An 11187-nucleotide genomic window follows, 5' to 3' on the forward strand; every position below is an offset into this window, starting at 1 on the left:
CATGTGATTGGCTGCTTAGAAATTAAGTGTTAACGAGCAGTTGGACAGGTGTACCTAATAAAGTGTCCGGTGAGTGTAATGTGTGATTATACTGTGGCTTTAGAAAGTTTACACAGCCATGCAAACGTTGATTAAAAAGAGGAGTAAAGAGGGGGGGTAGTTTAATTTCAAAGGCCAAGGGAACTTTATCAGGATGCATAGTGTCCTGATCCATGAAATAACTGGCCTTTAATAATAAAAATCTGCCTGCCTCTATGGGAATTTAACATAGCATTTAAAAGGTTGGATTTTTCTTTTTTTTTAATCAGGGCATTAAGATCAATTTCCAAAAGATGTTTTTTTATTCCTCCTTTTAATCAACTTTAGCATGGGCGTGTAAACTTATTCTAGCCACTGTATATATTACATATTGCACCTTTTTAATAAAGATTAAGTTTAACTTCCAATTCAAGAGTTTTACTAATTAACTCTTTAGTGTAAACCACAACATCCAGACAAGTGCTTAACATTATAGTCACAAGGTAAACCGTAATATTTATATTTTAATATTCACGTAATGTTTAGTTAGTTCAGTTTCTATTGAGAGACAAAATGGTGAAATAATGGGTCGTTTGACTGCTCCGTTTGCCTCTACTTAAACTAACTACTATTAGAAATTCAAATAAAGTACTAAAATGATTTTTTTTTTTTTATCTATTATAATTTGATCCAGAGGATTTATCATCGTTGCATCAATGAGTTCAATTAACTGTAAAAACTACTTGTTTTCTGTGTGACTGTACCCATCTGTCTCATTTGCACAGCGTTGCCCTGAAGTCTGAGATCCGTAAACTCAACATTGTTCATGTGCTGATCTGGGTGCTAATGGCAGCTCAGGTAATGGCAAACTTAAAAAAAAAAAAAGGAAAAACAAGTCTTTTCTTTGACTGCCAGTTGTAAGAGCTGAGCTCGTTGTGACTCTGTGCTGTCGATGTTTTCCTAGGTGATAGTCAGCCAGCTGAGCCTGGTGTCGCACAAGGTTGTGGCCTCTCCGTACCAGTGGGAGTACCCTTACCTCCTGAGCATAATTCCCTCGGTCTTCAGCTTCTTGGCGTTGCCTCGCAACAACATCAGCTACTTGGTCATCTCCATGATCAGTGCCGGGCTCTTCTGCGTGGCCCCGCTGATCTACGGCAGCATGGAAATGTTCCCTGTGGCACAGCAGCTCTATCGGCACGGCAAAGCCTACCGGTTCATCTTTGGCTTCTCGGCCGTGACGGTCATGTACCTGGTGATCGTCATCGCTGTGCAGGTGCACGGCTGGCAGATCTACTACAGCAAGAAGCTGCTGGACCAGTGGTTCACCAGCACACAGGAGAAGAAGAAGAAATGAGGATCTCAAAGCTGAGGCCTTTTTTGGAAACCAGACACAGAACTGGTGGATTAAGCCAGCCAAGACCAAGAGAAGAGACTCCCAAAACTATTGTGGTCCTTCATCATCATTTTCTATATTTATATTTGACCGTAATAACATCATTGTTCAATTGTTCGCAGAAAAACCATTCCTTGGATAGCTTGTGACTGCTGCCATCACTCTGTACATTTAAAATAATAAACTGGAAATGTTTACAGATGTTTGCTCTTTTCATGAAAGATGCTATGGATTATACAGTAGATACATGTATATATATATATATACTGTATATCTTGTTTGAAATAAACTTACACATTTAAAATAAGAGATAAGCCTTTATTACTCCAGCAGGGACATTGTTATTGTATTGTAGGGACATTAATGACATTAATTTGAGACAATCACATTAAAACAAGCATTTATACATGTAGGAAAGTGTACATTGTTAAAGAAAAACAATTATCACAATAAATGTTAAATGGTTAAATCTAACTTACATGACTATGTAGATTACTTCAAAATATAACGTGTTGCATAACATTTCCTTAATTCTTACTAAACAAATTATCATTTTCAGAATGCACACTACATAAGGATTATATAGACTATTTAGATCTGAAATGTCATGATAAAACATCACACAAAATATACAGTAGTGTGGTCAGTGTGTACATTTTCTACACAAAACGCACAATATTAACCTTTGAGAAAATGCATATACATTTTTATACTAACACCTGACTGTAGACGCCAAAATAGAATGATTAAGAGATAAAAAGTGACATGTTAACAGATTTACAGAGCATGTTTGCTCATTATATGACAATCTTAAAAGCATTGGCCTAATGCCTTAAACAATAAAGGTTAATAAACAAAGAATAAAAATCACATCTTTAATTTCTCTGTGGACATTACATAGTAATGAACAAGTTGGCATGTTTCACTGAAACAACTAGAATCTGCCTTGTTTGGCAAATAGTAACATGATAGATTGGACTGTCTGACTGACAGTGATTTTGAGCTTCTAAGCGTGAAAATATCTCCCTTTCAGGATCTGCCGCACCTGAAACAAACAACAGAAATCATCACTCATTCTATCAAAACTGAATAGTAATGGATAAAATAGAAGATTGGTCTGAATGTTCTTTTTTATTTTGGTTATGCAACAAAAATCTTATTGCGTTACAGTATTTCTCATTACAGTATGTTTTCAAATGCCTCACTCTTCAATATCTTCAAATATCTAATCTTTTGCTGACCACTTCCTTGGGGCAAGATTACAAAATGGACCCATACGTTTTAGCCAGGTAAAAGTATCAAAGCACCTGTTAAAAGGCACTAGGAAATGACATCCAGGACTACTTCTGCTCTAGTCTATATCCATGACCTTCCACTCCAGGATTGAGCCATTGCCGGATATCCGTTACCTTGGGCTTCCCGTGTGCTGACATTTTAAACTCTGGTTGATTTCTGAGGCCTAAGGTTACCTGGTCCCCAGATCTCTGGAGGGTAAATCCAAACAGCTAGCTAGACTATCTGTCCAATCGGAGTTTTGAGACTAAAACAACTTCTGAATTTACACGTTCCACCAAAACAAATTCCTTCCAGAGGCTATTTTGCAGAGAACCCATTGCTCTGTATGGAGTTTAGCACCACCCAAGACGATTGGGATTTTAAGACATGCAAATAAATTAGAGCATGTTTTCCTCCCATCCCAGAATGCAGTGTGGACTAGCCAGACCCTCCTCCGTTGTGCTGTGGAGGAAGGTCTGGTAATGCGAGACTACTACTACTCTGATCAAAAACAAGTCTGACCCACATTTTCAATGCTTCCTATGCACCTGCATACACCCTACCTTTGAACCAATGGGTCCTTCAGGCACCAGTTGAGACGGCATTTCATTTTCAAAGTTCCTGCTCCCCGGGTCTGCGCCTTTCCTCATCAGCAGCTTCACTGCTTCTACTTGAGATTTATGATTTTGCAAGGAGCTGACAATGTGCAGGGCTGTGTTTCCACTGAACGTCTGAAACACACGGACACAGCATTGCACAGGGTTAAACACAGTTGCACCACTGTTGTTACTTTAGTTTCAATACAACGCACCAACTTACCTTAAGATTTATAACATAGAGAGAAGATGGCTGGTCAAGGAAGATGTTCATCAGCTCCACGTTTGCCTCCTCGGAAGCCATGTGAAGACACGTCCTTCCGCTTTTTAGATCCTTCAGAAACAAATACAAACACTGCAACACTGCATGGAACTAAGTGAAGCAATATTGCTAACATTTATCGCTGGACCACATGGCTTTTTAATCCTAAAAAAAAAGCACATGGGACTTTTAATGTGTGTGTATACAGTAGAGGATTAGAGCCACATGTGAAAAAATGTATCGAGTTCTGAGCTTTCTTCTCAGAATTCTGACTTTATCTAAACTCAGAAATATATCATAGAGATATAGAGATATACTGTGTAAAGATTTTTTTTGCTATATGTTTCTGCTTCAGTACCCTTGAACAAGGACAATGGATTTTTTTTTTTCACATGGAATATATATTTTACTGTGGCTGCACTACTCTGAAAGGAACCAGAAAGGTATTTCACCAAATCCCCAAAATAAAGGAAACACAAGCAGTTAAGGGTTTATATGAACCAAAGTCAAATTGTCTCTAGTAGTTTTAATGCTTACCCTTGTCCCACAGGAGGCACCCATGAGCAGCAGAGTCTTAATACACTCGACATACTTCTTTGTCCTCTGCACCAGCTCCTTTTTCATGAATGAGCAAATATTTTCAAGGCTCCTCATTTCTTTAACAACAGCGTTGTGAGCCAAGACTGCTGTATGTAGGGGAGTTAAACCTCCAAACAGACAGAGAACAGTAGTGTTTCATCACAAAGACACTTGACACAAGCATCATAAACACCGGGTTTAAAGTTATATCAAAAATACTCACCGTCATAATTGAACATTTCAACGTCAATCGGCTGCCAACTCCCCATAAGGCTCCAGATGCTCTGCGGAAATAAGTGTGTATGAAAGATATCAAGATAGTTTAGAAAAATGCATCTAATTTATGTATAGTGTCAAACAAGTCATCTCAGGAATTCCCCCCAAGAGCATGCAATACAATGAACAACTTTGAATAAATTGTTATTACAAATTTGTATCAATCTTTTAACAAGTCATACATACTGTATGTGTGAGGTATTGCCATCATAATTATATAGCAAGTTCTCAAAAATAGAGCAAAGATATGGATTAAGTCCAAGATTTTCTTTTTATTTCCCTTGTCACGTGATGGGTCAAAGAAACATTGGATAAACCAACAACATTCTTAAAATCCCTAATTTAGTAACAAATTAACATGTCAGGAACAGCTCTGCAAGATGGCGGCAAGGTTGCTGGTTAGTGATCAGCTCCGCGGCCTCAAAGCAAGTAGGCAATGCAAAGTCAGATCCCTGGTCCGGACCCGGGTCTGGGCTGGGCCTTTTTGTGTGGAGTTTGCTGGTTCTCCATGTCATTGCATGGGTTTCCTCTGGGTGCTCCAGTTTCCTCCCACCATAGAAACATGCATTCTAGGTCGTTAGGGCAGTTGAAAATTAGCCGACTGGCTAACACTAGCACATTGATTAACGGTAATTGTCCTAATACATTTTTTTTTCAAAGCACTGGCCTTGAAGAACTGGTCTTATACTCTGGCCCATCGGTTGAAAGATACATTCCAATGTCAGTCAATGTACAGTACATGTCAGTATTGGTTCAGCAACATCAGTATTTTTCTACCTGGACCCTATATTCCCATGTTATGTGTCTAATGGGACCAATCATTTTTGAAATTGGTCCAGTACAAAACCAGACAGCTTCCGCAGACATTGGCAAAAAAACTAGCAAAGTAACACTATAGAGCAATTGCACTGTTGCTTGGTCTGGAGGGAACTACTAGAACTGTTTGGTCCTTGTAAATTATAGAGTGTGGTCTAGACCTACTCTATCTGTAAAGCGTCTTGAGATGACTCTTGTTATGAATTGATACTATGAATAAAATTGAATTTTATTGAATTGAATAAAGCACGTTCATAAGAGCTAGGATAAATGTGTTGGTCAAGTTTCAGTCATTGCGGTTGCCCTTTTGGCTCAGTTGTGGGATGTCATCAAAAATCTTAATCCACATTGCCCTGAACTGTGAATGTAAGCAGCACACCTACAAACCTACAGTCCATGTTTCAAACCCACATCCTAAAAACCCCTGGATAGGCATCTAACACTTGAAACAATATCTTATATTAACAATTAAAAAAATACTGCACAATAACAAAGACAAAGAGTGGAGTATGGAGTAGTTTATGTGCCTATTCTGCTTTGCCATGATCAATGGGACATTATGGATTGTCAAAATTAAACTTAATTTGAGGTATTCCTACCTAATTTATTGTGTCAAGGGAGTCAAAATGAATGATTCAAATCAAAATCAAACATTTTATTAGGTGCTAAATTGATGTTGATTCAGTGACATTTGCACACAACTTGTGTTAATGCATAACAGTTCGTTCCTACCTGAAGACTGATAAAATGGCCTTTCTCAGCACACACATGTAAAGGAGATCGGCCCCAGACGTCTCGAGTGTTGACTTGGGCTCCATGTGTCAGCAGATCGTGAACTATGAACTGCTGGTTAGTGGCAGCTGCAATCTGAAGAGCTGTCTGTGTGCAAAGAGAAGGGGTTTACAGTTATTTAGTTATTTTTTTTTACGAGTAATTGAGATGAATATCCAACCTTGTTCAGTGTTTGTACCTGCCCATTGTGTTCCTTCATGTCCAGAGAGCCACATTGAGCCATTTTTGTAGCAAGCACATAGGCCAGAGCCCGTCTACCTTGTGCCACTGCTATATGAAGACAACTGGAAATTGGAAAAGAAAATGGACTGGAATCAAAATGGTGGGGAGTCAAAAATTGTCGGCATTGTGAATTATATTTGTGACTGTTTTAGAATCTATTCTTTTCCCTAGAATCGTAGCACTTGGAGCGGCAGAAGGTGGATTTCCGTCATTTAGCCATTACTTTTAGCCATCTATTTCAGCTGGCAACTTTCTTCATGAATACATACGTGTCACCGTCCGCGTCTTGCATGATCAGCAGCTCAGGAGAAACGCTTTCAATCCTCTTTGTCTCTTGCTGTATTTGCCAGTGAAATAACGTTGCCTTGCCTTCAGCAGTCGGAGCCGCTTGTCCCTGCAGAGGCGGATTTTGCAGGTGTTTTTGTGGGGTAATGTGACCATTTTCCGGAGAAGCATGGGGGACATTATACGTAACATTGGAGATAACCGGTCCTGAAGGGCCCAACAGGTGTGGACTCAGGTCATTGTGAAAATCTTCAGATTTTGCACATTTAACTGTATGCACCAAGTTGTTGTCATCCTGTGAGCGGTTCTGAAAACAAAAACAAATTTCCAAGCTGTAATCCTGAGTAATTTTATGCGAGCATGTGAATGTATTTTCGCAGTCTACTTTTGTAACACACCAACATTTAGCGCAGCCTGTAAATGATTTGCATACTGAGAACTTGAACTTTGCTTCCTGTTATACCAGTCAAGCGGAGGAATGCTCAACTTCCTCCACACACTGGAGACATTTCTCCTTATAAACAAAGCTAAATAGGAAAACACATTAATGAAGTAAGGTAATATATAATCAATAACAGATAAAACATGAACTATGAAGTTGATTGCATTTTCTGGGAAAACCAAACCCTTGTCTTATAGTGTTCATGTGCTGGTAGAAAAACCTGTTCTGTGACTCACCTTGCGTCTCATCATGAGTATTTCTTTCACGGTCCTCTTGTGCACAGCATGTGCGCATTCTGGTGGCCTGGGATCAGTGACAAGAAAGCCTGGGGGGGGGGAATGAGCATAAATGGACATCATACATACATTGGAAGAAGTATTCACATCCTTTACTTAAGTAAAAAGAACAACTCAATACCAACAGTGTGCTAATTCAACACACAACCATTTGTACGTGGACTTCCTCATTCCCCTGGGTCTTGCCAACAATACAAGTGGAATCAAATGTTCAGGAAGAAGAAGATCAGAGAGCATGTGTGTGGTGTTAATTTCATAGATTTTGAAAGCGGTGAATGTGCTGATGCAATTACCATAATCCTAAAAAAAACTGACCTTTATTGTTCAGGTCGAAGTTGGTCAACACTGGCAGAATCCCGCTTCCTGTGGCGTCGCTCCCTCTTGAATCCAACATGTTTAGGGAGGTCATTTATTAACGCACTTCTCCACTTGGAACTAACTTTTCTTCTTTAGACACCTAAAATGCAGCGTCAGAGTGGCTGTCAACAGTGCGATCAAGTGTCAAGGAGGGTGTAATAATAAAATTGACTCACCCTGTCTTCAGGAAATTTGAAGCAAATGCCAAACAAAACACCCCACACCCCGTTTAACTTCCTGGTTGACAGGTTACTAAAAAGGTGCGTGGCATCTACTTTTTCACAGGAAGGTTTGAAACCATGTTTTTACAACTCAAAGCGAATCCTGGAACTAATCCTTGTCGGAGAATTTCCGTTAATCACTTTTAATTGCAGATAGTTTCCATAACATGTTAAGCTCATTTAAAAGACTAACTGGTCTTTGTGATAGTAAAGAGTTTGTTCATACTAAAACAAAAACAAAAAAAAAGATCCAGTCAGTTTGAAGTCCACTACTCTAACTTAGTAATACGGTTTTGAGGGTCAGTTAATATGCAAATGTACCAATGTGCTGCATCCATAAGCAAAACTGTACAATACAGCCTTTATTTTTTATAAGTTAATCAGTAACTCAACTGCAGATCAAACATGTAAAAACTCATATAGCAAATAAAGAACATTTTTATATTAATAAAAAATACATATATAGTTAGTTATCCATATAGCAGCAGACTAAATACTTAAAACTGTTGTTAACCTGTACTTTCTTTGTGTTTATGAGTGAAATTGGGTTTACACATACACAGTAAGATTGTGGGGGACTAAATGAATCAATAGTTGTACACACCTGTGAAGGACTGTCAGGTTAAGCTGATTTTGGAGCCATCGGGACATCGGCAGGACGAAGCCTCGGTGTCTCTGAACTGAAAGTGCAGGTATTGAATTTGCATCTTGCATTTGTTGTTGGCATAAACCACTCCCCGGTCAAAAGCAGCTATGTGTCGGGTTTCCCCCCCCAAATAAAAAAAGGCAGGCTGTGCTTGGCTTTGCTCCAAATGCAGTGAATGCAGGCTTGAGTGTGTGATGTTGGTCGTCGTGACATTGGAGGAAGACAGATTTTCAGAAATTGGAGGTCCTGCAAAGTTCTGTTTATGTTGCTGTGTCCCATATCTGCCAGTTTCACTACAAATTATATTTGACTATTTATAGAATATATAGATTAGTTTGCTCCATATAAAACCAAAGTGAAACAGTAAAATTCAGAACTATAAGTTTATTTTTCATGACATTTACTCTCCTGCAGAACATGTTTCCACACATGAGAGATGATGACATAAGCACACGGTTTTCTCATTTTAAACTCATTACATTTCAAACAGCAGTACCTGGTGTACATAGATTCCTTTTGACATTGATTCCCTTGTGACTGAGTTGAAGGGAATGAGAGAGTGATGGCAGAGAAAGTAGCAGTTGGAGAAATTCATTGTTCGATAGGAAACAATTCACCATCAAAACCAACAATCTCTGTTAAAGGTCCCACATTTGCATTTGAATTGATAGCGCACTTTGCTTTCATGCCTGCAGAAACACTTAGAGCTTCTCTACTCTAAATGACATTTCTTGTACATTCAATGATTCACATCCCAAAAGAGAACTTTGAACCCATTTATTTCCTACCTTCAGTTCAACAAATGACTGCATGAATTTACACCGCAAACCCTAAATAATGAGTGTACCGGTTCTGTCTCCGCCTTTTATCAAGTATCAAGTCAGTTCCACACAGACAGACGTTAACAGAATGAACAGACATTCACTATTGCTCCTGCTTCCTCAAAGTTGAATCTTCAAACCAAACTACAGCAAGGGGGACTGGTTTAAGAATGTGTTTCTATGGTTTTTAGAAATCTCCCTCTGAATGAAAATTTATTGAGAGAAAAATGCCAAACTAACAGGTCAGTGCAATACTGCTTCTTCATTTAGAGTTAGCTCTAAGCATGCATATCAAATGTTTGCGTTTGAACATTTTACATACCATGGAAGTTGTTTTTTTTTAACATTTTTTCGCTGAAAACTAGAGAAGCTATAGTGTAATGTTTCTCATGATAAAGTATGAAAAATGATCACATCAACTTGTGACCAAACTAAATAAAATAAAGAACAAGTTCTGTGGAAATGAAGGGTATTTGCCTATTTCAACAGCAAAGCATGTTAAAGGTATACAACTGAACCTGAACCATGATAGGCTGTAAAAAGAAATCCTTTCTTATTAAATAATCACTTATTAACTGCTGCTTCAGTTGTTTTCCGTTAATGATCTTCATAGTTTTAGCTTTGTGTCACACAGAAATGTACAAATACATGTGTATTCCTACTGTATGTCTTCCTGTAATCCAAAAAAAAAGGCTGCTAATTCATCTCTGCCTCAACATGTATTATGTTTCCCTACACAATACATATTTTAACGGTTTAAACACATGACTGTCTGGAAAAGAATGTCACAAAAAAAAAACCTTGTCAGTTCATTGACTCTCCCTTGTTTTCCTTTCACTAAAAACCTTCTGTGTCTTTAATCCCCAATGTTAGAAAAATAATATATTAGACTCTGTTAGTACAAGCTCCCAAAAGACCAAACAAAAATATAAAGTGCTCTTAAATATCCTCTGTAACTCATAGTGGAGGGTCGGGAAGGTCAAAACAAACAAGTAATGCAAATTAGAGAGCTTCACTTCCCTTCGTACCGTTGAAAGATAACAACTATTTAAACTGCCATTGGTAGTTTCTAGGGCAGAAATTCAAACCATATCAACATAATGAAAAACTAAATACTGCATGCACACTGCTAAAATTGATCCATAATGTACAAACGCCTGCAGCAGACAAATATTCCCACTAGTGAGTTCAAACCTGTCCTGGTTTTTCGGTGAGATTCAGCAGGAGTGTCATTCTCCTGGAATGCCTTTTTTGGAGAAGAAAAAACAAGAGTGCAACCGAGAGCGGGCGGGGGGGGGGTCCAGTATGAAGAGCGCTTGTGTCCACTGTCCTCCTTTTTGCGTTAATGCCTCCAGATGTCTGAGTCTAGTCGCGGCCTGATGTGGACAGAAAAACAGCAATCCATAAACCACACAAAACAAAGAAATTAAACAGAAGTAACTTAAATGTGTGTGCTTTGTCGTTTTCCACTGAAACCGTAGTGAACACATGCGCTGAAAAAGTAAAAATACTTGGTGTTTGTGCACAAAATAAAAGTAGAATAGGTTTCATACACATACTGAAGTAGACACTGACCTGCGAGGTAATTTGCACCAATTAACATCAACATGCTGCCCATGATGTAAAAGCCCAGGGGGACGCTGCTGAAGATACTACTTTCACCTGTTGGTCATCCACATAACATAAGGGTCACATAGAGGGGAAAGACAGAAGACATGTATTACATATTATACAACAACGCAAACATAATACAATAAACTATTAAAAAGTCAGAATTCAAAGAAACCAAGCTACTCTGTATGTAGTTGATGGATATAGATATACAGTGGGTACGGAAAGTATTCAGACCCCTTTAAATTTTTCACTCTTTGTTTCATTGCAGCCTTTTTC

At 38.6% G+C, this 11187-nt stretch overlaps 3 protein-coding genes across 4 annotated transcripts in view; 1 reads left to right on the top strand and 2 right to left on the bottom strand.

Moving 5' to 3' along the window:
• Positions 1–1502, top strand: part of LOC117939171 (protein jagunal homolog 1-B) — a 3114-nt gene extending 1612 nt beyond the window's left edge. The window contains exons 3-4 of the mRNA XM_034864237.1: positions 804–876; positions 983–1502. Coding sequence (XP_034720128.1) covers positions 804–876; positions 983–1372 — 463 coding nt within the window. The 3' untranslated portion in view covers positions 1373–1502. The remainder of the gene's footprint in view (positions 1–803; positions 877–982) is intronic.
• A 773-nt stretch (positions 1503–2275) lies between these two features.
• Positions 2276–8641, bottom strand: nfkbiz (nuclear factor of kappa light polypeptide gene enhancer in B-cells inhibitor, zeta). The gene is made up of 11 exons (XM_034864221.1): positions 8460–8641; positions 7568–7711; positions 7193–7281; positions 6499–6821; positions 6186–6291; positions 5948–6094; positions 4347–4407; positions 4082–4251; positions 3506–3616; positions 3250–3417; positions 2276–2456 (listed from the first exon to the last, which is right to left on the bottom strand). The coding sequence occupies exons 2-11, from the start codon at positions 7659–7661 to the stop codon at positions 2418–2420; spliced, it is 1308 nt and encodes a 435-aa protein (XP_034720112.1). The 5' UTR covers positions 7662–7711; positions 8460–8641; the 3' UTR covers positions 2276–2417.
• A 199-nt stretch (positions 8642–8840) lies between these two features.
• Positions 8841–11187, bottom strand: part of LOC117939157 (glycerol kinase-like) — a 13029-nt gene continuing 10682 nt past the window's right edge. For both annotated transcript variants that reach the window (XM_034864216.1, XM_034864215.1), the window contains 2 exons: positions 10873–10959; positions 8841–10673 (listed from right to left, as the gene is read on the bottom strand). In XM_034864216.1, the coding sequence (XP_034720107.1) occupies positions 10663–10673; positions 10873–10959 (98 nt within the window). In that variant the 3' untranslated portion in view covers positions 8841–10662. The remainder of the gene's footprint in view (positions 10674–10872; positions 10960–11187) is intronic.

Source organism: Etheostoma cragini, chromosome 24 (genome assembly GCF_013103735.1).
Source record: "Etheostoma cragini isolate CJK2018 chromosome 24, CSU_Ecrag_1.0, whole genome shotgun sequence".
NCBI classification, from domain to species: domain Eukaryota; kingdom Metazoa; phylum Chordata; class Actinopteri; order Perciformes; family Percidae; genus Etheostoma; species Etheostoma cragini.

Excerpts from the sequence above, each read along its gene's own strand:
- nfkbiz (XM_034864221.1), bottom strand. The coding sequence starts at position 7,661 with ATGACCTCCCTAAACATGTTGGATTCAAGAGGGAGCGACGCCACAGGA. Across the intron at positions 6,292-6,498 it reads CAAGACGCGGACGGTGACAC|TTGTCTTCATATAGCAGTGG; the intron begins GTATGTATTCAT and ends TCCAATTTCCAG. Across the intron at positions 4,408-5,947 it reads GCCATTTTATCAGTCTTCAG|AGCATCTGGAGCCTTATGGG; the intron begins GTAGGAACGAAC and ends TTATTTCCGCAG.